Source organism: Typha angustifolia, chromosome 12 (genome assembly GCF_048772165.1).
Source record: "Typha angustifolia cultivar Huaian chromosome 12, ASM4877216v1, whole genome shotgun sequence".
Lineage (NCBI taxonomy): Eukaryota > Viridiplantae > Streptophyta > Magnoliopsida > Poales > Typhaceae > Typha > Typha angustifolia.
The window spans coordinates 7434699-7462477 of record NC_133250.1 but is presented as its reverse complement, the minus strand read 5'-3'; the positions used below and the strand labels follow the sequence as shown (position 1 = coordinate 7462477).

General features: G+C 34.4%; 3 protein-coding genes across 4 annotated transcripts; 1 reads left to right on the top strand and 2 right to left on the bottom strand.

The window, feature by feature from the left end:
• Positions 1–366: 366 nt before the first annotated feature.
• Positions 367–4515, bottom strand: LOC140772728 (uncharacterized). Of its 2 annotated transcripts, none has more exons than XM_073114935.1 (4): positions 3952–4515; positions 2756–3193; positions 2371–2671; positions 367–1072 (listed from the first exon to the last, which is right to left on the bottom strand). In XM_073114935.1, the coding sequence occupies exons 1-4, from the start codon at positions 4393–4395 to the stop codon at positions 933–935; spliced, it is 1323 nt and encodes a 440-aa protein (XP_072971036.1). In that variant the 5' UTR covers positions 4396–4515; the 3' UTR covers positions 367–932. The 2 variants fall into 2 exon arrangements, with proteins under 2 accessions (XP_072971036.1, XP_072971037.1); XM_073114936.1 differs by having other exon boundaries at positions 2765–3193.
• Positions 4516–6502: 1987 nt separating this feature from the next.
• On the bottom strand, positions 6503–10599 carry LOC140772700 (probable adenylate kinase 7, mitochondrial). Its single transcript, XM_073114896.1, has 4 exons — positions 10129–10599; positions 9166–9306; positions 8676–8927; positions 6503–6943 (listed from the first exon to the last, which is right to left on the bottom strand). Exons 1-4 carry the CDS (start codon positions 10477–10479, stop codon positions 6791–6793), a joined length of 897 nt encoding a protein of 298 aa, XP_072970997.1. The 5' UTR covers positions 10480–10599; the 3' UTR covers positions 6503–6790.
• A 3485-nt stretch (positions 10600–14084) lies between these two features.
• LOC140772601 (DNA repair protein recA homolog 3, mitochondrial) lies at positions 14085–23574 on the top strand. The gene is made up of 8 exons (XM_073114748.1): positions 14085–14342; positions 16328–16385; positions 18256–18473; positions 18915–19002; positions 20043–20215; positions 20755–20901; positions 21980–22114; positions 22696–23574. Exons 1-8 carry the CDS (start codon positions 14289–14291, stop codon positions 23083–23085), a joined length of 1263 nt encoding a protein of 420 aa, XP_072970849.1. The 5' UTR covers positions 14085–14288; the 3' UTR covers positions 23086–23574.
• The last annotated feature ends 4205 nt before the right edge of the window (positions 23575–27779 follow it).

Sequence of the window (27779 nt, the reverse complement as noted above, 5' to 3'; positions counted from 1 at the left end):
GCCCGAACTAAGATGGGGAAAGTTTTGTCTTTTGGTTGCTTTTGAATCAATATGGATTAGAAAGCCCCGTCAACTTGTGCTTTTTCTTTCTTTCTTTCTTTCAATTATACAAGTGACGGCGATAGTTCGAAATCCATTATTACGGTGTTGGCCATCACCTTTTCCCTACGTGTATTGAGTTTGACAAAGGTTTTACGACTGATGACTGTTGCTAGGCAATGTAAAATACTTCTTTTATCTGAGTATGAGGCTGCCTGTTTAGGGATACAGCAGCAAGCGTACAAATAGCAAAGTTGTGCATATATGCAGTTCATCTTTTTTGGACGATAAGTTTCGCATATCATATCATGTATATATATTCAGAAATTTGACAAAAAGAAATGGATAAAACTGCTCATAAAGGGGCAGTATTTAAAGATGCACGACATTAAACTACAAAAGAAAAAAAAATGCACAAGAAATCAAGAATACAGTATGAGAAGGCAACAGCGAGATCTTTGATGTTACCTGCCGGCCCTCAGTAGTTAGAAACTATCAAGGTACAACAACAAAAAAAAAAAACATTAGCTCTGATTGAAGATACAAGAACAAATTTAAATGATGACAACCTGATATTGATCATATACACACACGGGACAAAAGAACTTTCCATGCATGAAGTTGGCGTGGTATTAATTCTGATAAATGGCGTCAAGCTTAGAAAGTTCACCTTCTTGAAGTAGCGTGGTTGCTTATCTCCACAAGTTTCATTTTAGGAGCGATCTCTGGTGGTCTTCTGCAATTAGCATTTCTCACTGAAATGCTCGATGTCCACCGTGATGTCAAACATGAGGACTGGAATAGTCAGATACAAGATCATGTGAGCTTCTTGACTTTTGCATTAGTGGATTGACCGCTTTCTATCAACAAAATCTGATGAAAATACTGCTCATTTAGGAGGAAACACTCATGGTTTCACCAAGAACAAAAAGCACGAGAGTGAGCTCAAGGGAGAATATTGTGCTAACTAATGCACGGCCAACTGTCAACCCGAAAATAGTTATTCCACCAGGGTTAGACATCAAGTACATAACTGCAAAGCCAGAAACATAAATGGAAGAAAGATGAGATATTCATGAGTTAAGATGTAGCACAAAGAACTCTTTAACAATATACATAAAGCAGAGTGCATTACAGGATTAATGTGGTATGGTGGGAGTGGTCATGCAGAACTAGATGATCATAGAAAGCAATATAGCCTTGCACAATTCTGCTCTATATGTATTTGTACTATATATATATAGAAAATCAAAAGAATTAGAAAAAGCTACAAAAAGAGGAACTTGAAAAGAGAATATTATATAGACCACTGAATATTACAATTAGCTCTTAGTCTTCATCTTATCTGCGTATATATTTCTATGTGTAGATATAAGTTGTTATCTTATGCAGATTAAAGTTGGCAGTCCTTATCACAAGTTACATTTACTCAACCAGCTAAATTAATGCCAAAGTGTCAAATGATCTATTATGTGATTCCATCGTGAAAAAAACATCTAATCTAAAACAGCTTAATGTTAACATTCCTTATCACAAGTTCCATTAACTAGCTAGGTTATTGTCGAAGTGTCAAATGATGTATTGTGTGATTCTATCATGAAAAACATCCTCAATGGGTTACATAATCTTAAATAGCTTATCTAGCACAACATGCATTTTGAACATGGACATCTGCGTGCAATTAAATTAATTGTTCAATTTGAGGTACATTTTGGTACTTTGAATTTCATATGCTTTGGGCTCTGTTTTGCTGAACAAAGTTCACGGTAAATCTTTCATAAACTTCATTAACCTTTATATATCTCTCGTGTTCAAGTTTTGTTATGCTTACATTTTTAAAAGGGGAGAAGATATGAAGCTCGACTAGAGGTAACATTATGATGGATAGGAATATAGGATTAAAGTTGCATATGCACAACCCTTGAGAGTTAAGCAGGAAATCCATGAAGCAACACACAATAAATTTTACAAATTAGTTAACAATGATGGAAGTTATGTAAGGTTACTTTCATGGTTGTTCTAGATTTTCCTATGCCTCAAGTAAATGTTACACCTTTTGATTCATTAATTGGCTAAGTGAAGGAGAAGCTAGAACATGGGAATGAACACTTCATCAACCCTACGAAAACCTAGTGGTACTTCTTAGTAACTGGATAAACTCCATCTAGTTTCATGGTATCATGTCTTCCTAGTTCCTAATACTATCAAAGAAAGAACATTGTCAAGTGAACCAGTCTAACAAACATTTCAATTGTTAAAACATCAGAAGAATGGAAGAAAGTAAAATGAATCTGGTCATAACATATGTAGGATTTGGTTAGAATTACATACCAAGTGCATTTCTCTTGTGATATGGCAAAAAAGAAGCTAACTGAGAATTCTTATGCACCATTAAATTATCAAATGATTCCACATCACTTTCCGAATAATCCGTCCACAATAGATTTGCTGGAAAGGCCTCCAAATTTTCAGAGCTATTTGTGCATCTTGTAAGAGGAGGATCACTAGAACTGCAGGTTACTAATGCATGCCATCTACTAGCTAACGATGCAATGCCCTGTGCTCTGTGAGATATTTTAGCAGCTGCATGCAGATAAAGGACAACACCAGCAACTTGGATAAAAGAAGTTGCCTACCAATGTCAAGAAGGATTCTATCAAGGTCACTGAAAGAATAAAATAAATGAGAATTCTCTTCAAGAAAGAAAAATGCATACCCTACTTACAGCTATATCTCCAGCAATAGTGAAATTGATTGTCCCACCATATCCTGTAGTCTCAAAAAGAATGACAAATTGACTTGCTGTAACAGACACGAACAATAGTAGAAGAAAAATGCGAAACCTATGACTGATTTTTGAGAGATTGTAGCGTAATTGTAAATGTTCTTCCACATACATTAAAGTATCTGCATCTTGTTCCAATGTTTTACCATAATCCTCAAGGTGAACAATTTGTACATTGCAAACCAAGTTGAAAAAAGTGCAAGATGATAAATATATTGTGGTCAAGTAAGTCCATGAAGTAATGGACGCCACTGAAGCAGCAACAGATCTCCATACTGACACATGGGAGATGTATATAAAGCGATAAATTTCGCAAGCAGTCTTCACCAGAAAACATGGCAATATCCACCAAGAGAGTAAGAAGAAGTCCTGGGAATATGGTGAATACTTTCAGTTTACATATGAAGGATAATAATTTAGAAGATATAAAGTTATAAACTTCACAGAGCTTCAGTAATTCAAGATGTGAGACTGACAAATAAAGGAAATACATTGCAACTCATTTATATTTGTTTAACTTTTAAGGACAAAAAAGAGGAAATAAGAACATTCAATGCAGAAAGAAAGTTTGATTATTAGGAAAATATCACATATCACGGTAAAACCACAAAGGCTAGAAACCTTCATCATAATGTGCTTTTCCTCATCAGATTTGTTAAGGCCATTTCATTTACACCTCCCTTCAACAGGTCACGAAATAAATTTCAAGTATAAATCCTTTTGCATGGTTCAATCAATCTACAAACTACTTTGTGAGTTTCATAGTAGAGGAAAGGGATCATAGCCCTCGATGATGACTTTAATTAAAAACAGTTAAAGAATCCAAAAATGTAAGTGTATCCTGAATTTGCTTTAGAACAAGATATAGAGAACAGTAATCATAAATTTTTTATACTAGGTATACGGTCTCGATGAATTTCTAACTAGTTTGCGGAAGCCCGCAACAGAATCTATGTGACAGAATCTAAGCATGTTCCTCGTTACACTCAACCAAGATATAATTTTTGAGCAGGTAAAACAACTTCTCAACCACCTTTCCAATGATATACTCTTGCAAAGAAAAACGCAATTGATGATTAAAATCGAGCACAACACACAGGTACTTAGTAAAAAGATGTTACCCTGACCTGGATCTTGCGAACATACTCCTTCTGGAACCTATCCACCCGCCCGTAGCGCTCGCTGACGAATAGCAACCGTCGGATCCCGTACTTGAGGAGATTCCGAGAAACACAGACGAGCGAGATCGCGGCCGCAACGCCCTGGGAGACCAGGATGACGATGTCGAACCGCTCGATCCGAGATCCCTCGCACCTGGACAGGAGAAAGACGGCGGCCGAGGGGAAGGCGACTCCGAGGACGAGAAACTCGCCCACGGATAGGAAGATATCGAGTGGGGCGGAGGAGAGAGGGAAGCCGAGGAGGCCGAGGACGGACTGGAGGCGGCGGATGGAGCGGTCGACGGGGAGATCGCGAGGGAGAAGGAGAGAAGATCGAGAGGGATGAGGAGGAGGAGGAGGAAGGCGGTCCGGCGTTGGGATTAGGGGTCCGGCGAGGTCGTCGGATTCCATCGAGGAGAGGAGAATTGAACTTGAAGTGGAGGAGGGAGGATGGGAGAAGAAGAGGCGGGAGATGGAGGAGGAAGGGAGTCAAAATGGGATTCGGGTTCTCTTTAGTTTCAGGGATTTGTCTCGACGTGTGAACTAGAAAAGGAGAACGGACGGTGGATTTCTTTTCCTATATTTATGTTTTGGATGGTAACGACTAACGCGTGGAGGGATTTGACTGGTTGAAGAGACTGTTAGGTGTAAAGCGACGGGATCTGATACCCTCTCCAGCCGAACTCGTACTGGGTAAACCAAACTGAAACCTGCCACGTGGTCGATCACATATTAAAGTTGTAGGAATTTTAGCATATTTTAATAGTCAATAAAAAACTTTAAATATTGAGCACTTCTTTCGTACAGTAACCGTAATTATTTATCAATCAGTTTGATGAAGATCTAATAATTAACATATTTAAATGTACGATAGGAATGCAATAAATTTAAAAGATATTACTAATTTAATAGGTAATTATTATTATTTAAATATATAACCTTGCAAATTACTTTTTGATAATTATATTATTTTAATAATTTATCAAATAAAAGATATATATATATATATATATATATATATATATATTTTTTTTTTTTAATTGGGAGTATATTATATCATAATAATGGTATTGATGTCTTCTTATAATTAACTTAATGAAAGTTTAATTAAATTTTATCTATTTAATTATTTTTTATTATTTATATATATATCTCTTATTAGTTTATTAGTTTAAGATTAATTTAAATTAAATTTAATAACATATATAGATAGAGAATCATATTTAAATTAAAGTTTATCTCCAAAAAATTAAATTTAAATGGCTTAATATTTAATAATATCTCCTATAATTAAGAGACAATCATATCAATCAGCATCATATCTAAGAGAGAGAAATCTTAACAAAAGAAAAGAACATGTAATCCAGAAGTTAGACACACATAATTAAATCTTCTTAATTAATATTATTTTTTTTCATAATGTATTTTTGGAACTGTTACCGGATATGAAAACTAGCTATTATAGTCATTAGATTAAGATTATAAATTTTAGAGGGGTACTGAAGTATTTGCCTTAAATATTTGAGTCATGCCTAGCTCATATTTGCTGTAATATCCTCTAATTTTGTATTTACGTGAATACCCTTCAAAACCTATTATTTTTGCATGGCTGCCCTTCTAGTCACTTTCTGTTAATAATAAATATGCCCTTATTTGACAGCAATGTATTCAAAAAAAGAACAAGAGTATTTTTAACTTATTTTTATTATGAAATAGATCAAAATTAGCTGTTGGTTAGCTTGGAGAGATCTATACAAAAAAAAAAAAAGAGAGAGTTTTACTTAGCACCCATTAAAAAAAAAAAAAGAAGAAGCCCCACAAGTATTTTGAGATATATATATTAAATATCAACTTTAGATGAGTATAGGACTATAGGGGATAGTGCTCATGTGGTTAAAATGCTCATCTGTATTAGAGTTTCCAAGTTCAAATTTTTAAATCTCAGCAGTATGGAAATTTAGTAGGTCACTATGAGTATATTCATAAATAAGAGATTTTAGGGGTAAACACATGAAAAAAAAAAAAAAAAAAGTCATTCTCTAGCCTCTAGGCTGGCATCTATGATATCAAGTTTACTCCATTTCTCCAAGTATATTTGCATAAAGAAGAAACTTACATCTGATCATTAATAAAGTATGATATGCTTATATTCTTTTCTTCTTTGACTAAAATTATCTTATTCCCTCTCCCTACCTGAAAGGGATTTTAGTTTAAAAAAATGTGCAAACCATTGAAGATATTATTACTTTATGAATGGGCAGGAGGTGATTTATTGCAAATATACTACAAAAGATTATGCAATGTAGCAAAAGGAGAGTTTTCTATAATAAAGCTAAAACAGGCAGTACAAGATGCAAAAGAAATCCTATTAAAAAAAATAACAATTTGCTCAGCTGTGTAAGCTGGGATGCTGGCTGGCATGTTTTTTTTCTCTCACTTTTTCTTTTCAAGAAATCATGCTGGTATATGTTTACCAGCTGAATTTTTATGCATAGAACCTAAAAAGCACAGCAAAATTCAGAAACAAGAACCAGCAACTCTGGTATAGAAGAAGAAATAAACCAAAAAGAAAGATCCTTCTCACATTCTCCCTCATTCAAGTTCTATGTTACAGACTAAACGCCGTCTGCAAAACCGGTTACATTTATCTAACAAAAAACTCAGAAAATGGAACTCTTAGAAACCCACAAACGTTGATGCTTTATATGCCGCAGGCCAGAAAGAACTCATGGAACCATGTGGTTCTCCGACCAAATTTTAGAACAATTGCATAGAGATACGGAATGCCAGTAGCAAGGACACTGGATCATGCAGTGAGTTTCTGCGGTGAATTCGGGGCATCCATATGCTGGAGGTGTAATGCAGCTAAGAGGCCTCGCCAGATTTCACCTGGTCCACCAGATACTTGAAAGTCCAAAAGCTTCTGTTGCTTCCTGTAGTATTCTTCCAGCAGCTTGCTCTGCAAAAAGAGAAAAAGAAAACTCAAGTGTTAGAGAGGATTTGCAAAATCCTTTCATGATCAAGTCCTTTAATACTATCTCTGATGAAAATCACCAATGATAGGAAGATCCTTTGACAATCAAGCCATTTAATTCTATTTCTTCAAGACAAGACTTTGTAATAACTTTGTCGCAAAGTAGATAGGTTGTAGTAATTACAATTCACAATTGTTATAAAATGTTCAGTGTGAGAGGACAACCAGAATCAAGCCTTTAGCCCATACAACTTGGGTTGGCTATATGAATGATTTTTCATTTTATGTTTTCTGGGAAAGTGGGGAAGTCTGTAGTTAGAATTTTTATGATTAACTTTTCTAGGTCATATTAGCCCAAGCAAGAAAATTAATAATGTCTAGAGAATCACCTTTCTCAATTCATCTCCATTTAGTGAAAGATTCATTCAAATCAAGTCCCATTAAGTCTTCCTTACTATGCTCTCCTACGACAGTTTTGGTATCTCTCTCTCTCTCTGAAAACCTTCTAGTTGAATGAACTCATGTCTCCATGCAAAGAGGCCGTCAAATCAAATCCTACTTGCCCTTTCTTACTATTCCCTCTCATGCCACTTTGGGTCCCTCTCTCTTAAAGAAATAAACCTTCAACATTAATAAATTCACTCCTCCATACTTGAACATGAGTGAAGTGTGAACTCACATAATTTATCCTCTATGGGTGAAAGGAGTTACTCATCTTGGCAATACTCAACTTATGCATATAGTATTTCCTATTACAGATCATTCTGATTCATAATTCAATTTTAATCTGAGACTTGTTGTAAAAAGTTCCATTTAGATTGAGGTGTATATGCTGATATCACAACACATTAGATGCATTCCTCCCTAACTCTATGTGCAATACCCTCATCAATCTTTTCTTATTGAACTATAAACTCAAGATACTAAAATAACCCTCTTAGATACTTCTTGTAGAGCACTCTCTCCATCCATTACCCCATGCTAATGATATCAATGTTTTAATGGCTCCCCAATCTTCTCTAAATCCAACAAATTCATTCAAAAATAACTGCCGTGTGATTTTTTTAAGTCAGTAAGTATCGTATGTTAATCTTTTCTTTTCTCTACACTTTCCCATCTATCATTTAGCAAGCACCAATATTACAAAATGTGTTTGGCAGGTGTATGACAGTTATAGTTCTCTGTGGGAGCTGGTGCCATGAGACTAAATCAAGTTTTTAAAATCTATTTTAACTTAAATTACTAAACATCATATATTGTGAAAGTATAATCGTTAATCCCTCAGCCGACAAAGTATAATCATAAAGTAAATTTCATGTATTAAAAATAACATTATCTAGATAGCACGAGAGAAGAAACACCAACCTATGAAAAAAAGACCCACAAAAGCATATGACAGCAACCTGTCAAAGTCTAATGCAGTAAGAACTAAAGCTGATTCTGGCCCAGGATACACCCTATGACCTTGGAAACCACTAGAGGTAGCCAAAGCACATACCTACACACCTCCTTAGAGCCAGAGGGTCTTCCTCTGTTAAAAACGCTCTCCCTCTCCTCTATCTTAATATCCCTCTATTGGTTATCTTTCTTTATCTTCATTGTCATTTGGTTGATAAAGGAATACAAACCTATCAGACTGCTAAACCATGCTAACATCAGTGCATAAAAAGCTCAAGGATCTTCTAGAACTTTATCGATAATATTTTCTAAAATGTACCTGCTCAGAATAAGCTCGTAATTTCTCAACATGACCATCATCCAAATCCACTGCAGCAGAAGGTTTTAGCAAAGCATGCCGAGTTCGTGTAGCTAAACATGGATTGAGGCTAGTAGACTCTGAACTGGTTGCATTGAAGGTCCTTCCGCAGTGGGAACATATATCAGTTTTAAACCTTGGGTTCACCAAACAATCATCCATGCACTTGAAATTCACTACCAAGTCAATCTCCGCTATCTGATCAAGAATTTCCTGAAATAAACCAAAGAAGAAATTAGACAGACCGCAGCACCAATGCAATCCCAATGGCATACTTCTCAATGAATAATCAGATACAATCCCAGCTGCTATGGTAGTTCTACTAGAAAATTGGGTACATTACTAGAGCAAACCAGTTTAAAGTATCACTTTCCTAACTTCCTAGCATTACAATATGAAGTGCATTAGAAACAACCATATCTCAGAGAATGAAGTTACAGCTTAGACTTACAGCTTGAATCCGAGTTCGTGGGATTCCATCGAGAATAAAGCCAGTTTCACCCCTATGATATCCCTCCTCCAACCGTTTTGACAACAGACCAAATATGATATCTTCCGGAACAAGCTTCCCATCATTCACAGCATTCGAAATCTTTTATAACATCAAAACCAAGAAAAAATTTAGTAGAACAAACAAATCTACACGATGCATCTCCACAAGTGGAGCTAGGCTCTCAAGTCTGAGAATAAAACATATTCTACAGACTGCACAATGACCATTTCTGCAAAATTACATGGTGTGTTTGGCAATAACAAAATAAAATCTCTCATTTTTCTATACTTATGAATTAACCAGTGACTGGCTGGTCATATTCTCTGGAGTCAGCTCTCGAATACAAAAAGAATAAATCCGATATTGCAGGAAACTTCAGGGGCAAAAACGGAAACAACGAGACAAAGCCGCCACGGACCCCACGTGATTCCAGAGTAGGATGCTTGTGATGGAAAGTTCCACAATCACAAACCCTAGCATCAGGGAATTTCCTGAAATACCCCAGGACTCGTGATAGCCACATTCAAATGTGCCCCATTTCTAAGAACAACCAACCCAGCCACAGCCACAGCCACAGCCATAGCCACCGTTCAATATTCGGGAGATGCCATAAATTAACGAGTGGAACTGCTAAAAATCAAAACTTATCAAAACTTTTATACTCCAATGAAGCTAGAAAAACGATTAGGAAAGAAAAAAGGAAACTTTTAACCAGAAAAAGGCATCCTAGAAACAAATTTTGGCGAAAAATACACCGAAATACAGAAAAAGCTCGATCCGCTTAAAATTAATAAGAATTCGTCCATTTTAGTGCCATTGTAATCGATTAAACCTCCCGAGAATTCAAACAAAAGGAAAACGGCTCAAGATCAGAGCAACAAAGAGAGAAGAAGAAGAGGGGAGAGAGAAAGAGAGAGTAACCTTCTTGTAGAGAGATGATCTAGGATTAAGCTCCTGACGAACTAGCGTCCCCATGGAGATGTAAGGGACCTCGAGTAGCTCCGCGACGCGCGTGGCATACACGTGCTTCTGCGCCCCGGGGCTCCCCATGAACACCCACTGCGGACCCCTCCCCTCCCTCTTCTCCCACGTATCCTCCGCCGCCGATCCTACTTGGCGGCGCCCCGCCGCCTCATCCTCCTCCCACTCGGTCCAGTACTCCACCTCCTCCTCAACGGCAGCCGCGGCGGCGGCGAAGTGCCGGCTCCGCGGCGCGCCGGAGATCCGGCGAGCTAGGGATCGGGCGACGGAGCTCCGGAAAAGTCCTGCCATGGCGCCGAGAAAGGCAGGGTTTCGAGTTTCGGATTCGAATATTGCGGCGATCGAGAAGGGGGTTTGGTTTTGGTTTCTCTGCTCTTCCACTATTCGAAGGGAGGCAGCTGCCAAAAAGGGGAAGAAGGGTTCTGGGGTTGGGTTGGAAAATTCTGCAAATACCCCTAGTCTTTGAAGTAATTACGAGGATAGGACTGGGTGAGATGCAGTGGTTTTTATAGGGTTTTACGGTTGGGACCGTTAAAAGAAGGGCTCGAGAGTCTGACTGACCGTTAAAACTACCGTTATAACGGTCACTATTCGGAAATCTCCATTTTAATCCTACATCGTTATTCACCGCACGTGCGAAATTGGTGACACGTGCAGGTATTGGATGGTAAAACTTATTAATTTTAAATCTTGTGGGCTACGATCTATGCGTTAATGCACATTAGATGATACGTCATATGATTGAATCGAATAGTTACCGATCAAACTAAAATTATTCTTATTAACTATAATATAAATCATTCATATCATGTCCAATGTATCTATGCTATAAAAATTAATTTATTAGTTGAAACATCTGATTCTCTACCAATTCTATAAAAATGGAATGTAATGAGAAAAACAAAAACAAAAAAACTTGGTTATAGTTGTGGGTGGAAATGGATATCAAAGAATGATGGATTTTAAGTAGAAATAGAAGAAATCAACTAAGGTTTGAGCTCTGAAAGTAGTACTTGAACCTCCCTAGGCTTTTGTAAATTTATTTCAAATGCTAGTTGGAATAATAAATAGTGGATGATTCTTTTGATGTAAAGGATTAGATATTCTACAGTGGTGCAGTAGATGGATGATTAGGAGTGATTGACAATTTATGAGTTTTATTTTTTATATATATGTATGTATATGTATGAGTTTTTTTTCTTTTTTTTTCTTATGCGTAAATAATATTATTGTGTAACAAATAGTTTGGAGGTATATAATCTTCTTAAACATTTGTTATGCATTACATGCTGAATAAGAAACAAAAAGATGGCAAATATAAAATATATGACAAGCGAATAAGATGCATATTATTACCTTGGGTCTCTTTGATTTTCATGTATTTAAGAAAGCTAATTGAGTTGTAGATTGACTTGCTAATTCAAAAGTTACTTTGAGTTTTGGTTTATACCTAAAATTGCCTTCTATTGGAATATATATATATATATATATATATATATATATATATATATATATATATATATACAGTTTTTGAGCTCCTAATGAAGAGGTTTTTTTTTCTTTGATTTTTTAATGTTCATGGGAATTAACTAATCCAAAATTTTTGTTTTCCTTCAGAAAAGAAATTAGATGAGAGGGGAAGAACTTGTGGTTATAGATTGAGATATGGATGGAGTATGGATGGGTTGCATCTTGCATGGTGGGTTGCATCTTGCATGGTAGGTTGGCATATCAATTGCTAGGCTGTTGGTTTGAGTGGTGTGGATGGAAAGGTTTATATGCTTTTGGTCACACATAGGGTAATCACATAATATTAAGTTTTTTTTTCCTTTCTTTTGAAAGCCTGGTGAAGGAAGAGATCTAGACTTTTAATTTACAAGAGAAAGAGTTTTGTGATTCAATGATTCAATTGTAGTCGCTACATATTTTGTTATAATAAAATACACATAATTTAATGTTACCGATAGAAATATATATAATTCACCGTTAAGAATAGAGATAGTTACAAATCAATAGTATTTACCATTCACATTATAATAATTTCAGTTATGTAATAGAACTTAAATTATCTTTTATACATTTCAAAAGAGAATTACTGTTTTAGAAAGATTATATATTGGGTTGTAGATAGATTTTAGATTAATTCTATTTTATAATTATATGAATAAATATGTATAGGAAGTTATGAACTCATGTTACTTCTATTCCAAGGCTTAGTTTGTTTAAAATGATTCAAATTGTAATGAATGTTTTTAGGGTTCAAATTCTAATAATATCGATTAAATTAGGACGCCACTAAAATATCATTTTAAAAAAATATGTAAATATATAAATAAAAAGTGTGCACTCGGTATAATGATTGACACATTAGTATACTATGCATAAAAAATGTATACTATGCATAAAAAATTGGGTTGGATTCAATAATGCTGACCCTATACGGGTTGATCGAAGTACACCCTCAAATATATGTCGACGTATTGATAATATGTATCTGATGACTCAAATTGCACTTGTTCAAATTTTATAGACCATATGTCCTTTTTTAAAGACAATTAAAGTAAACACACACTTAGGCTTGCACTAAATCATAAAAAATAAAATGTATTATTTACACAAACAAGCTAGTAAAAAAAAACAAGTGTGGTGTGTGAAGCCAAATTAGCCTTAGATTTTATATAATACTATTTATTTTAAAAATAATTATATCTACACCCTTATGAATTTTTGTTCTTTTATAAGTATATTTTTCTCCTTTATTTCTGTTAAAAAACATGCATTATGTGATCAATTAATGTTAGGTTATCTCGGAATTATTTTACCCTTATTTTAGATTAAAAAAAAAGGAAAAAGAAGTTGAGGATAAAATAATAATTTGAAACTTTTTGTTAACACTATCAAGAGATTTCACGAAGTCTTAGTATAATTATTCTTATACTTTTAATCTATAATTATATGTTCTATAATGTGAATACAGAGTCCAATTATATTGCAGGTGAAATTTGTAAAATAAAATATAAATAATATTGTATATTTTGACTACATTATAAATAAAATTCTATATTTTATTCTTTATAAATAAACCTAAAGAATATCGAACAACATAAATACTAGAATAGTTTATAAGTTTTAGTAATAATAAGAATAGGCTCTTGAAACTGAACGTATTTATTTTCTTATACTAAATGTATTTTATAATAAAATGCGTATAATTTACACAAAATAATACACATAAATATAGAGCCTAATTTTACTAGTTTAAAAAGTAAACGACTTTTTATGCAAATGTCCCCGTGAACTCTTAGAGTTAAATTTAGATTAATATGCAATTAAATAATAAAATAGCTGTAAAATATATCACTTTTCATAAAAAAACTATTAATATTAATTATCTAATATGATATTTGAAATAAAAAAATATTAGCTTTGAATCCACTAATTCTAGAGAATTCAATTTTAGATGTGATTTTATAGTGCTTTGGATGCTTTATTGATCCTATTTTGGGTTTTCTCTAAGATCTCTTAGGTAAATAATTTGATTCTAATTAGGTTAATTTAATGGTAGGATTAAATAATATTTGTATTTATCTAAATAGATTGACCCATCTAATTTAATTATCAAATGGATTGTGTTCATATTTATTGCTATAATCTTTTACTCGACCATGCTAATTTGTTTATAATGTGATATTTATTTTTTATCTCTAAAATAATCTTATTATAATACAAAAAATATATTTATAACCTAAATGAATTAATTTATATCTAAAGATTTAAATAATTTGTGTCAGCCGTTTAATAATTCATATTTAATTTCGACCGATTTAATAAAAGGATCGGATCGGTGTTCTATTACCTTGCCCGACCCGACCCGATCCGGCTAATCCGACCGATTGCCACCCCCTTTCCGACGCGAGGAGGAAGCCCGAGGAAAAGGCGGGACAAACCTCCCAAATCCCTAAACCCTAGAACCAGAGACATGCGGTGATCTGAAGCTCCTCCTTTGAGCCCGCCTTCTCTTCCTCCCTTTTATCTTCTCTTCTCTTCTCCATCAGCGACGAGGCTTCCCAGAGGAGGAGGCTGCTTCGACCTCGGAAGCCATGGCGAGGCTCCTCCGGAGCGCGTCTCTGAAGCGAGCTCTTTTCTTGCACGAGGTCCTTGACCGAGCTCTCTTTATACTTCTTGACCTTCTCCATGTCTATATCTTAGCTCGGAAGACCCGATTTCTGCAGTAGGATTGTAAAAATGGTGTCTTGGTTAAAAAGGCTGCTTTGTTGATTGACCAAGTTGAGGGTTTTTATAGCGTACGAGTGATTAATACCAAGGAATAAATAGATGCTGATGAGACCAAAATCACTTTCTGAATTAACCATTCGTTTGTGTTGTAAATGTTTTGATTTTGTTAAAACAAGCTTTACGCGATATGGTATAGATGGTTTAAAAGGTTTAGCTAGACATGGTCTTAAGTTAGACCGTCCGCTTGGTGATTTGTTTACTGTTTCTTTATGCTTCCTTATGGGTATATCAGATTTACGTCCTCGTTTATTATAGTAATCTTAATCTTGGTAATCTTGCGATCGGAATTTGCGTAGACTCTTAAACTTTTCCATTATTTGGTTGCTTTTCTTCTATATAATTGCATGCCAAACTTGATATTGATGTGTTTATGCAAGTTCAACACTAGATTTAAATATACCGTGCTAATGGAGAAATATTCCATGAATTAGTGCTAATGATGTAATTAATCTACCACCTTTCCTTATATCATGTTTTCATAGGAAAATAACGCTAGCTGGATATGATGATTGAGAAAGCTGCAATTAAAAAAAAATTTGAACATGTTTTACATTTAGTAAAATATGGCTATCTGTGGGGCAAAGTACCACTTTGACTTGTCAGTAGATTAGTCTAGTGAAAGGCTAATAAGAAGCTTCAGAGTCTCCAATCAACTATAATAGGATGCTTCCGAGTATTGTTAATTAGATCATGCTGTTGGAATTTGTTCATGTTATGAGATCATGAGATAAGGTAAGGAATCAAGAGTATGAGATAGCCTAACTCCTTGAACTAGCCGATTCTCTGTTGACCTTCTGACAATGTGTACCTTATCCTCCCCATTACCTAATTTTAATTGAGCTGCAAGGCAGCATAGTCATCCTAGTTTTAGAATATACCTGAGATAGCGACATGATTATGTGAAGGTACCATTTATCTTTTGGGATTTGGGTTTGTACTTGCTGCCTTTCATCAAGGGTAGCTAGGTTATAGAGTTGGGCATATATGATGTGCTAGCAAACTTGGACTGGAGGGACTCTAGGTGGTAACTTCTCGAGATTAGAGAGCACTAAAGAAGGTTGAGGAATTGTTCTAGAGGGAGGCCGCAATGACACCAAGGTCAGTAGAAAACTTGCTTGACAGAGTGTGGAGTTGTTGAAACTGCAAAGGGACTCATTTGCTCTTACTAATTGTTTCCTAGGCAAGGCCTTGAAGCAAGAAAAACGGTACTTAAGGTTGGTTATGCCTTGCATCAAGCTTAGTGTTGTTTCCAATGCTTTTTGTCAGGAGAATAAGGAGGTAGTTGATCCAGAGGAGCATAGGGGAGGTTAATGGACATCCTCAACATTATTGGATTAGTGTCGCTTGTGTCAATCATCGACAATAAGGACCTCGCCACTGCATGAGGATACTTGATAGAGAACCAATCTCCATATCCCTCATTTCTATTTGATAACTAACTCTTATCATGTGGTGCAAATCTTAGGTGCCTGATGTTATTAATGTCAATAGGAAAATCTTATTGACTTGATTGGAGCTCTCTTATTTGGAGAGAAGCCGAATTTTTTTTAGCAAAATAATTTTCTTGGTTTGGCATGTTTTTGTAATCTTTAGGGGATTAGGTGTGAATTTGGATTCTCTAATATAATATTGCAAAAAAAGTCATGATCAATATTATTAAGAAAGATTGCACTGATAGACTTTTATGCAAAAATCCTGAATCCTAATACATTTCATACTCTTATAGAAGCACCTTTTACATATAATCCCTTTACACTATCACACTGATAAATAACAACTTCTGAAAGATAGAACATTTGTCTTTATCTGAATGACATGTCCATACAAATGCTTTTATTTGCAGGGTTGTAGGCATGGGATTGGTGGTTCTGCTTTTCATTTTCGTACCTTCTCAGCTAAAGGTGATTAAATTTCTTTCTCCAATACTCCTGATCTTTTAACTTGAAAATATTAGAAGTTGGTTAAGTAAACTAATTTCTCCAGTCATTAATAAGTTTGAACTATACGTTTTTAGACTTTAGCAAGATTTTGCAATCTATGTCATGCTAGAATGTCATGGAACACAATTTGCATTTTGAAACATCAGCAGTTGGAGTGACCCTAACGGATTTCAATAATTTCTCCGAAGATAAGTGGTTGAGTTACTTTGCGTTTTTGTTATCCTTTTCCGTTCATGGCTAGTTGTCTGGTAGTTCTACAGATCAAGGATCCTATACATCTATATCTATAGACTCATAGGCACACCTGTTTGTTGAGTTGAGGATTGTTGTGCATCTATTTGTCTCACAATGTTGATTTACCTAAGCTTGACTTTATGCTATGATGCGGATGCTGATATACAAATTCTTACTTATATATGCCATAAAGTCTTATACATGTAATCAAATATAAGTAGACATAGTTGATTTTCAGTTGCAGAAAACACCAAGAGGGCATGCTACTTGAGGATAAGAGTTGTCCTCACTTAATATAATCTTAAACTAGTGGAGGATGTAGGCATGATCTTACTTATGGCTCTTTGCTCATGATAAAAATGAACTGGAGCATGATAAAAACGAACTGGAGAATGAAATAAGACTCCTACAAGGTAGGGTAAGGGGCAAGGCACCCTTCTTCCCTTCTAAAGAAGGTTCTTAACTAGTATATCATACTATAAATATGACTCTTGATCTAGTATATATCATACTCATGTTATGTGTGCCGACAAATGCATCATGATCAGTGTTCTGAAAAAGTGGAGTATATGGTTGCATAGGTGCTGATGCTACTTAGACAGATTGCATGTCAATATACAGTCTTTAGATTACCAAAAGAGATACATCTTAGCTACTCTCCATTCATGGCTTGGTTTTGGCAATTTGCAGTTTGCTACATGTTCATTTATGCATTTATCCAGGATTTATTGCATATTAGATTTGATCAAATCATGCATCCCTTTATGATTCCTTAAGTTAGGTACCCATATCCACTAAGGAAAAAAAATTCTAAATCCTGAATCATATTCCTTTCTTCTCTCCGTCAATCTTTCATTTAACCTCTCTCTCTCTCTACCACCCATAGTAGGTGGATCTCTCTCTCTCTGAAATATGATCCCAGTATCTAACTACTAATGGGATGAGATATGAGCCATTAGTTGGATCAGATTTATAGCCAAACCAAGAAAACTGGGGAAGACCCAGATCCTTCATCATGATCTGGGTATAGAAGTGATCACACTGGTTGTTGCAAGTCCCACATCCTTCATCGTAATTTTTCTTCAATTCCCTTTTTTACTTTGATCTTACTCTTTTCTGTGTTTCTGAAATCCAAGGTTTCATCTTATGTGAGGAAACCTTTTAATCAGTTTACTCAAAAAAACTGCTGGATATCTTTTGCTTTTGGTAATTTTGAGCTTCCTTAATTTAAACCACTCATCACATATTATTTTCTTTCAGTTGTAAAAGTTATCTGCAACATTCTAACTTATATTATGTACAACGAGCCTTCCTTTTGATAGCAGGGTTTTCATAATTCCTTATGAGACAGAAATTTAAGAGGTGATCTTTATTGACTTCATTAGCTTCTATTTAGATGCACCACCTCAGATATAGGCGGAGCTTATTTTGAGGTTTTGTTCTTCCTCTTTATGTGACAAGGGGTACCCATCTTTTTTACAAGTTAGATGAATAATAATCAGCAAGACCTCTCTGGATGCATGATTTCTTTTTATGCATAAGTACAAAAATATTACATATGGCTGAGTGAACTAACTTGCGAATCTGGTCATGTTAGGAAGAAGAAAGTCAAGGTCAGATGAAACCGACTCTAGTGAGGAGAACCTCTCTAAGAAAGACTTGGCTCTACACCAAGCCCTGGAACAAATTACAGCGTCATTTGGAAAGGGGGCAATAATGTGGCTTGGTCGCTCTAATGGGCCTAGAGAAGTTCCTGTTGTGTCAACGGGTTCGTTCTCTTTAGACTTGGCACTTGGAATTGGTGGACTACCAAAGGTAACTGATTATGTTGATCTTTAATTGCGTTTTGGACATGGCATTCTTCTCCCTTGAATTCCCCTTGATGCTAAGACATTCTTTTACGTAATACATTGTGTTCTAGAGTAATGAATTGTGACATCTTGAAACTTTAAGCCATCAGAGATGCGTGAATTCTCTATTACCATCTTACTACATGCTGCATTTGTAAACTGTGTTTCTTTTGAACGAGATTTAATGAACTGGAACCAAATGCTTCTTATTGCAAATTATGTCCTTAAATTCTTTGTATCCTCCACCCTAGTTTAGTTCACCTCTGAGTTAGGAACTCATGTACTATTGCATCTCCTTGTCCTCAATTACCTATTTTGGTGATTTTCATAGATAATTACTCTATATTTTGAGACTTTATCTACTTAATTTGGAATTGTTATATAAATGAGGTTATGACTTTGCCAGGGACGTGTTGTGGAGATATATGGACCAGAGGCTTCAGGAAAAACTACACTTGCTCTTCATGTTATTGCTGAAGCACAAAAAAGTGGAGGTAATATTGAGGATTTTTTTGTTCATTTCCATTTCCCTACATCCATTCCATCCTCTAAATTAATAAGTAGGAACAAGATGATCCAGATGAAAGTTACATATTTGGAGAATAATTCATTTTAGAAACTAAGAGCAGAGAAATTGATGACATGATAAAAAAGAAATGAGATGCATATGAATGATGATGTTATGTACTCTGTAACAGCTTTCCAATGTGATACAGGAACCAGGTGACCTTTTTTTCGTAAAATTATTTAGTGTTCTCTTCTAAATTTGTGATGCTTGTAGTCCTCCCATGGTTTTCATACTTGGTCAACTAGATTACACTCGTAGCTGAGAATGCTCCACAGAAGAAGACAAAACTCTAACTAGTTATTACAATGTTTCTATTTAACGTCAACTTAGGTAAGTCTTTGATAGGGAAAAGTTTAGCAAGACAGAACTTCACATGAAACTTGTTGGCAGTTAGGGTAGTATATCTTGTTAGTGCAATTTCAGCTCATGTCACTAGCACTATTTAAAAATTACTTAGGCACCTGCCACAGATGGAGTATGCCTAGGCTCTACCTTAGGTCTGTCTAGGTGCCGTGTTAGTTTTTTTTTACAGTGTCTTAGTATGTAGGTTGACCTTGAAATTCAAAAACATAGTAGATATCATTAGGTTTGTTGATTCGAATGGCTCATTATGGATCTCAATAGAAGGGCAATAATTTATTTTCTTAATTTTATGAGTTAATCTTTTGTTCTACTATTAGTTCATCATATGTTTATTTATAAACCGCCTTGGATTTTAGGAGTCTGGGTATGTACCTGCTTAACACCTAGGTATTAGGTGGGCCTCTTGGCTGCCCGTCTATTGCCCACAACCCTTAAAATGTTGGTCAGTAGTAGTAATCCTTTAAACTTTTCTTGAGAAACAGAAAGTATACCTCATTTTACTTTCTAATTGTCCTTTGGGAGACTTTTTTCTTCTATATTTTCACAAAATTTTCATAATTTCATTCTTAACTTGTTAACATTTTTTTCCTCTTATTTTCCTAGGTTACTGTGCCTTTGTAGATGCTGAGCATGCTCTGGATCCAGCACTGGCGGAGTCTATTGGTGTAAAAACTGATAATTTGCTTCTTTCTCAGCCAGATTGTGGTGAGCAGGCACTTAGCCTTGTTGACACCCTGATTCGAAGTGGTTCTATTGATGTTGTGGTTGTAGACAGCGTAAATCCCTTATACCTTATCTCTTTTTCCCTGTGCACCTGACACACACACATGCTGCATATTATATATATATATGTATGTGTGTGTGTGTATATGTGTTATCCTTTTCAATGTTTCTGTATTCACTTTAGATTATATGTAATGTACCATTTAGGTTATTATAAACTGCTCTGTCAAACAATTGCGGCAAGCATACAAGTACCTGGCCTCATTTATGTTCAATTATTTTATGATAGAAGTAGAACTGATCATATTGGCAATTTGTACATATTAAATAGCAACCACATAATTGCAAAATCATCAAATCTCAACTATAGTGGATTAAACAGATCTGAGAAGAATTTGACATATCATCCTTCTGTTACTCTTCTTACTTTCCTTTTTCTAGTATGTGCTTTGTAGTAAAGTTGGGAATGTTCTCTTCCATGATGAATAACTTTGCTTCCTACTATTTATTTTTTCTGCTTTGTAATATGTGTCTGCATCTCACTTTTATGCACAATTCAAAATGCTTCTTTATTGTGAATTCTGAAATGCAGGTTGCAGCACTTGTCCCTAAAAGTGAACTGGATGGTGAAATGGGAGATGCACATATGGCCCTCCAGGCAAGGTTGATGAGCCAGGCTCTTCGCAAGCTGAGCCATTCTCTCTCTCTTTCCCAGACTATTTTGCTATTCATTAATCAGGTATTGAAGATTTAGCATCTTTTTGAGATACAATTTACAGAGTTCTGGATTATATAAACCTTAACCTAGTTTATGGTGCTTTATGAATTCCATTAGATCATCTCATCTTATCATGTTGATGTATCTGAAATATTGAAATTAGACAAACATATCAACATCTGCACAAATGATTTTTCCCAACTATTTTCTTGGTCTTCTGTAAAGAAATAATTTTGTTTCTTTGAGATCTCATGAAGGATTTCTTGTCTAGAATGCTGCACTCTTTTAGATACAAATATCTCACATTGTGTCATTGTTTCATTTCTTTATATTTTCACACCTTATCCTTCCCCACAGTCCACTGTACTGTACTAATCCAGATGGATATTTCTTATATATTTTAGTTTTGCTGCTGTTACAGGACCATGAAATTTCTTTTTTCTTGTACTATGATATTTGGTTAACATTGGATAGTTTTTGAACCATCTTAAACAATTTATACAAGGGCAAAATGGTCTTTTTGAATCTAAGCTTGGTTCTAATGGTGATTAGTTGGATTTAGCTAACAGAATAGCATTTTTGAAAGAGCGCAATGATTTCAGTGGCAATTATGATATTTTGAAGAATGTGGTAAATATGATAATTTAGAAGTTTTTTTTTGTGGCAATTATGTAAAATCCCTAACTTATATATTTTACACTTATTAGAGCCTATTGATGAGCCTCTTGATCTTTTCCTCAGTTCTTCTAGCATTTTCCTTTCTGAATATTAATACTATTTCTACGGAATGATGCATTATGTCATGCTGTCATGCATATTTGTTATACATACACACACTTGTTTGTGCTTGAATGAGAATGCTGCTTTCAGATTTCTACATATTAATTAATGCTAGTAAGATAAAGGAATACTAACAATTGGTTTTGGGGACATGAACATCTAAAATTTCTTGTATATGCGGAAATCCATTTTTATGCTGCATCTACCTGATATCTTGCCAGACCATTCCTATGGCAATTTTTTAATAGTTGGCAATAGAATTCATCAAATTAATTTGTCCTAAATCCTAATGAAGCATCTGGTATGCACGTGTTTGTAGGTGAGATCAAAGCTAAGCACATTTGGAGGATTTGGGGGACCAACTGAAGTTACCTCTGGGGGTAATGCCTTGAAGTTTTATTCCTCTGTCCGCTTGAATATCAAACGAATTGGATTGGTAAAAAAGGGTGAAGAGGTAAATAAAAATTATCTATGTGTTTATTGTTTCTTTAACGAAGCCTCTTTGAGATGTAAGTGGTGCATGAAAATTACCGATGAACCTCGTAGAATGAAGTATATGCCAAGTGCAATGTGCTGAAAAGTATAGAAACATAAGCATCTAGTAACATTTAGAGCATGTTTACTTATTGGTGTGTCCCCCTAAAGAAACCACTTATTTTTTGTGTTCCCCTAAAGAAAAACACTTGTTTATGTATCATTTTGCATGTTCCTGTTTGAAGACCATAGAAAAGTAATCCATATACGTGAACTATGACTAGACGCTGCTAAAGTTAATCCCCATACTATTTAAATTTTCTATGAGGCATCATGAGATTAATAATGAATGCTCACTTATGCTTATATCAGTAATTTTCTAGTCATGTGCCAGAAATTAAATGTTTGTATAGCTCTTTTCCTTTGCATGCTAGGAACAATCTGCTATCTCAGTGAATCACCTGATGGGAGTGTCAGTTGATCCACGCTCAGCTAATTCTTTACTTGTTCTTGATAACCATAACGGTAACCATAACATTTTTTATTTATTTTTGGTTGCAGACTGTAGGTAGCCAAGTTCTAGTGAAGATAGTAAAGAATAAGCATGCCCCACCATTCAAGACTGCACAATTTGAGCTTGAGTTTGGCAAGGGAATATGCCGTGATTCAGAGATAATAGACCTAGGATGTAAACACAAGTTCATTACAAAAGGGGGAGGTGCTTTTTACAGTTTGAATGGTCAGAGCTTTCGTGGCAAAGATGCCATTAAACGCTATTTTGCTGAGAATGAAGGTATCAGGGAAGAACTGATGATGAAGCTGAAGGAAAAATTGATGCACAATGATATGGATAAAAAACATCAACAAGAAAGAGAAACACCGGATGATCCTGAAGAGATCATCACATCTGATGCAACGGATGAGGAGATGGTTGCTGCAGTTGAGGCATGATGCATCATCAAGTGCTTCTGTGATATAACTCTTTGAAGAAGTTACAGGTCACACTAATTAGGGCTTCAGGAAATTCAATTCCAAAATGTGGCCTTCCAGTTCGAAGATTTTGGGTAGAGGATTGCAACAACAGTATTCAACCTGGTGGCAATACCAGTGGTGGCTGGCTGATCTTGGATTATTTACTTTTCAGCAATCCTTTTTGGTGCATGTACATTGTGTCTATAGTCGACGACATATGATCAGTGATGACTTTGATCGGCTTTTACCTGAGTGATTTGGGAAATGAGAATCCTTAATAGGTCAGTCAGCTGTTTTAAATTCTGACAATATAATGCAGCACTATTCAAGTTATAATTCTCAATAGTTATATATTTATTGCATAAACTGATAAACCTCAACATCAGTCTGCTTATGATCTATACTTTGTGTTTCCACTGAAATCTGCTACTTGATGACAAATACAAGAAAGTCTTTAAAGAAGCTTTCTATCTGCAGTTTTCCTTCACTTTGACCAAATACCAAGCAGTTATGCAGGTGATCCTTATTGGCTTATATGCAAAGCCAGTGCTTCTGTAGTTATTGTACTGGACTACTTTTATAGCTTCTTTGTGATAAGCCGGTAATGTACACTAATTTAAGTTATCACTGTATCTTAGTGATTAGGTATTATCAACCTTATTGAGATTATGAGTTGGATTCCCTCTGTGGATATAGAGGTTGAAATTTTGATAGATTTTTTTTATTAGAGTGTCTATACATGGTTGGGATTTGGAGGGTTGATTCAATTGTCCAATCTATATAGTTAATCACTTTGTCTAGCACTTTGTCTGGCCTTGTGATAGATAGAAAAACTGCACACCAATTGAAGAATTAGATTGTCAATCATATTTGCCTATCAGACATTCAACATTATTTGAAGTTTTGATTTTTTTTTTATATAATTGGCACTGAAAATTAAGAATATCCAACTGGGTATACGAACTCAAAGGAGTTCTACGCTAGCTGGACTAGAGATGAGATGAACAAACTTTTACGAAATCGGCCGAAGAAATCTAAAATTTATCAAAAGCTGGCCTGTGAGCTTGATTCGAGCTTGGCCCGAGCTCTAAACGAGCAGAGCTGAATTGAATTTTTAAGCTCGAAATGTTAATTAGCTCAGTTTGAATAGGCTCAATATATAATATGTCAGATGATATTATATATATAGACATACAAAATAAATATATAGATGTTATATAGTATAGTTAGTTAAAACAGCTTCTATTAATCTAAACAACCTAGGTTTGAATCTTATCCTTCACTATTTAGTTGCTATTTTTCCCATATAAGACTGATTTTTTGATCGATTTATAGGCCAGCCCATGTGAGCGTATTAAGCCCACGAGCCATAGAACTCGAGCCTTATCGAATCGGAGCCGAGCCAAGCTGAGCTTAACCTTTCTAGCTCGAATTGAAGCTTGAGCTTAAGCTTGAGCTTAGCTCAAATGTTGTATTCTTTAAAATATCATATTTACCATCAAAATTTTGCCAATGGATTTGGAAAATGGACCTAATTAGCCAAAATATGTTTGCATTTGTTTATACCAATGCAGAGTTTAGGCTCAACCACTATCATAAGAGATAGAATTTTAAATATCGAAAATGATCGTGAGAAGAATTTTCTTGCTAGAAAGAATTTCAAATATCTGAAATGACATGAAATTTTTTTTTTCTTGCTTTGATTCAGTTGTGATTGGAGTTACAGGATGTTTTGCTTAGTTATCAAACCTAAGTATCAGCCTCATCTTCTAGACTATAGGGAAACAATTAGGGTTATGAAAAGAAAGGGCAATCAATAGAGGAGTTTTTGACCAAACTAGCCCTTTTTTAAACTTCATTTGTTGAAATAGGTTACACACAACACTTAAATACCAAAATGTGTCTATTTTATTGTTACTTTAAGTAAAACGCTAAACTGTTAAGCATTTTACTTGATTAAAAATAAAACAGTGATATAATCAGCATTTTCATTAAAAGAAAAAAAAACATTAAAAAATTTAGCACTTTACTAATGTAAGATGATACACATAACATATTAAATAGTTAAACGTTTTATTGTTAAAAATACTAAACTAAGAAGCTGAACTACTCATTTGCGCATATGATATATCATTATGAAGATGAAATAAATAAATAAATATAATATCATTGATCGAAGCTTATTAGACCTCAAATGAGAATTATATAAATAAAAATATAGAAAAAAAGTTTATAGCGTCATAATTTTGTATCAGCTATCTATTTTAGTCATAAAATATATCGATGTGAAGATATTAAAAAAAATAATATAATTATTTTGTCAGAATTATAAAAAATATTTTTATTTTAGAAAATGATAAAATGCCTAATTTTATAGTGTTTCCAAAACGTAAAAGTTGAGTGCTTTATAAAAATAAATTTTTTAGTATTTTTATCTAAAGTAAAATATTAAATTTATCAGCATCTTATTTAAAAGTATAGTAAAAATAGGCTTATTTTAATATTAAATTTGATGTATAATTTATTTGAATAAATAAAATATAAAAGACTGGTAGATTGGTCAAAACTCATCTATAGAAGAGCCTTATAAAAGATCTCATTTCCACGACAAGAGTTGATGACTCATGAGTCACGACCTCTTTGGTACAACAAAGTCATCCTCGTGTAACTTTAAAAGTTTCTACCAAAAAAAGTCAATAAATAGGGATTCATCAAATATATCTGAACAATTATTTCGTAGTAATAAGGAATAACCAGTTACAACAACAAGAGAAAAGCAGTCAATAGACAAAAGATGAGTTAAATAACACTCTCGACTGCCCTTCTAATCTAATCCATTATTGCATTCACTGAAATAAATAAATAAATAAATATAAAGAAATTCTTAAACAACATTCTATATATTCTTTTATTAACACTATTGTTTGAGGAGTATAATCCGACCTCTCTTTTTGCTCTTTAATTTTCATATGACACCCTGACTTAATTAATTCAATCATTTTCGAATGAAAGAGTATCAAACAAGGAGTATTTAGTTAGAATACTAAATATAATTACCCTTTAATGGGGGTATTGTAAAGTGATTATATCTAGAAAGATGTTTCTAATTTGGTTGGATGACCTAATGTGGGGCCATGACTTAATTAAAAAGGGTTTAGTTAGTGGGGTTCAAAAGAATTTATATTGCACGCTTGGATAATGAGTCATTCATAGGTCAGTAATTAAAGCAGTCTAGTTGAAGACCAGAGCAGTTGAATCCTAGACTAGATGCAGTGGAAGACTCAAACTGGCCTAATTCATGGCTGCTTGACTGCTCTTAATGGAGAAAGAGGACGGCAAAATATTAGAGTAAATTAAAGGTAGAAGTTAGACAAGGGGCTGCTTGGAATAAGAGAGAGAGAGAGAGAGAGATCATGGAAGACAGCATTTGTAGTTTTATTAGCAGCTTTTTGGTGGGTTTCAGGCATTCATTTTTCTTTCTCTTTTTCTTTTTCTATTTACGAGTATTACAGCCCTATTTGTTTGCTTGCATTTGTAGAAAGACAAACGCTTTGATGTTTTTTTTGTTTTTGTTTTTGGATTTAATATTATTTTCATAGAAGAATATATTTCTAAAAGTGAGTTTAATGTTAATGTTTCTTTTAGTGCGTTTGTTTTCGAAGTACTTATAAAGTTGGAGCATTTTTATATGGTATAGATACTTAAAGAAACTATAAAAAGTTTCAACATTCAACATCTATAAAGATGCTAAAAGTTTCAGCTTTTATAATCAGAATTGCCACGATGCTTTGTTGTCTCTCAGACCTGGGTAGAAAGAAACCAAAATATACTAATTATTTAGACCCACTAGTAAAACTATAATTTATTATTATTATTATATTTAAAAAAAAAAAGGGTCTGATTTGACTTCTAATTTCTCTGTGTTCATCTAATGGTTGATATTATATGATATTCTAGAAAATTGACTGGAAGAATGGCTTCCACTTTTTAAGAGTGAATTAGTCTCTTTATTCTCTTTTCTTATCTCTTACCTGGTTCATAGATTAAAACAACCTTTTCACTCCAGAATTAAGCAAACTTCTTTATCTTCAAGATATCCAATGAAATGATGGTCGCTCAAGTTTTGGGACTAAATTACAAGTGATATATATACAAAATTGAATGACAGTTTTATCTCCTAATAGATGTAGGGATATACGTTTTATTTTAGCAATTCTAGTATGTATCAGATCATTGCTTAGAAAGACTAAATTGTATCAGATCTAGGGATATAAGTCTACATTTATAAATAATATTAACATAGATCAAAATATATCGACTCACCAACTGCTTAAGCTTTTAAACAATAAACCAACACTAAATATCATGCAATAAGATATCTCTTCACACGTTGCTCATGCACAAACTCAGCCTCAAAACAAGAGAGCATAAGAGAAAGAGAGAGAGATAAAAAAAGCCCAAAATATCGGCTCTCTATTCATGATAGCAGTAACAAACAGCGATTAAAATAATGTTACATAGCAACTTCAAGCTGTCTTTCCTTGTCTTTCACTGCAGGAAGTGATTGATTATTTTTATGGGTGCTGAGAAATAGAGAGCCTGATCGAGCTTGGTTGTTATCAATATTACTCATCAGTAGCATGGAAGCATATTATTTAATTGGTAAAGTAGCC

What these genes read in the sequence shown, in the direction of transcription:
- LOC140772728 (XM_073114935.1), bottom strand. Translation starts at nt 4,395, where the DNA reads ATGGAATCCGACGACCTCGCCGGACCCCTAATCCCAACGCCGGACCGC. An exon ending in AGTATGTTCGCAAGATCCAG is followed by an intron (nt 3,194 to 3,951) that starts GTCAGGGTAACA and finishes CCATATTCCCAG; the next exon opens with GACTTCTTCTTACTCTCTTG. An exon ending in GAGATATAGCTGTAAGTAGG is followed by an intron (nt 2,672 to 2,755) that starts GTATGCATTTTT and finishes TGACATTGGTAG; the next exon opens with GCAACTTCTTTTATCCAAGT.
- LOC140772700 (XM_073114896.1), bottom strand. Translation starts at nt 10,479, where the DNA reads ATGGCAGGACTTTTCCGGAGCTCCGTCGCCCGATCCCTAGCTCGCCGG. An exon ending in GATCATCTCTCTACAAGAAG is followed by an intron (nt 9,307 to 10,128) that starts GTTACTCTCTCT and finishes ATGTTATAAAAG; the next exon opens with ATTTCGAATGCTGTGAATGA. An exon ending in CACGAACTCGGATTCAAGCT is followed by an intron (nt 8,928 to 9,165) that starts GTAAGTCTAAGC and finishes GGTTTATTTCAG; the next exon opens with GAAATTCTTGATCAGATAGC.
- LOC140772601 (XM_073114748.1), top strand. Translation starts at nt 14,289, where the DNA reads ATGGCGAGGCTCCTCCGGAGCGCGTCTCTGAAGCGAGCTCTTTTCTTG. An exon ending in TCGTACCTTCTCAGCTAAAG is followed by an intron (nt 16,386 to 18,255) that starts GTGATTAAATTT and finishes TGGTCATGTTAG; the next exon opens with GAAGAAGAAAGTCAAGGTCA. An exon ending in TGAAGCACAAAAAAGTGGAG is followed by an intron (nt 19,003 to 20,042) that starts GTAATATTGAGG and finishes TTATTTTCCTAG; the next exon opens with GTTACTGTGCCTTTGTAGAT.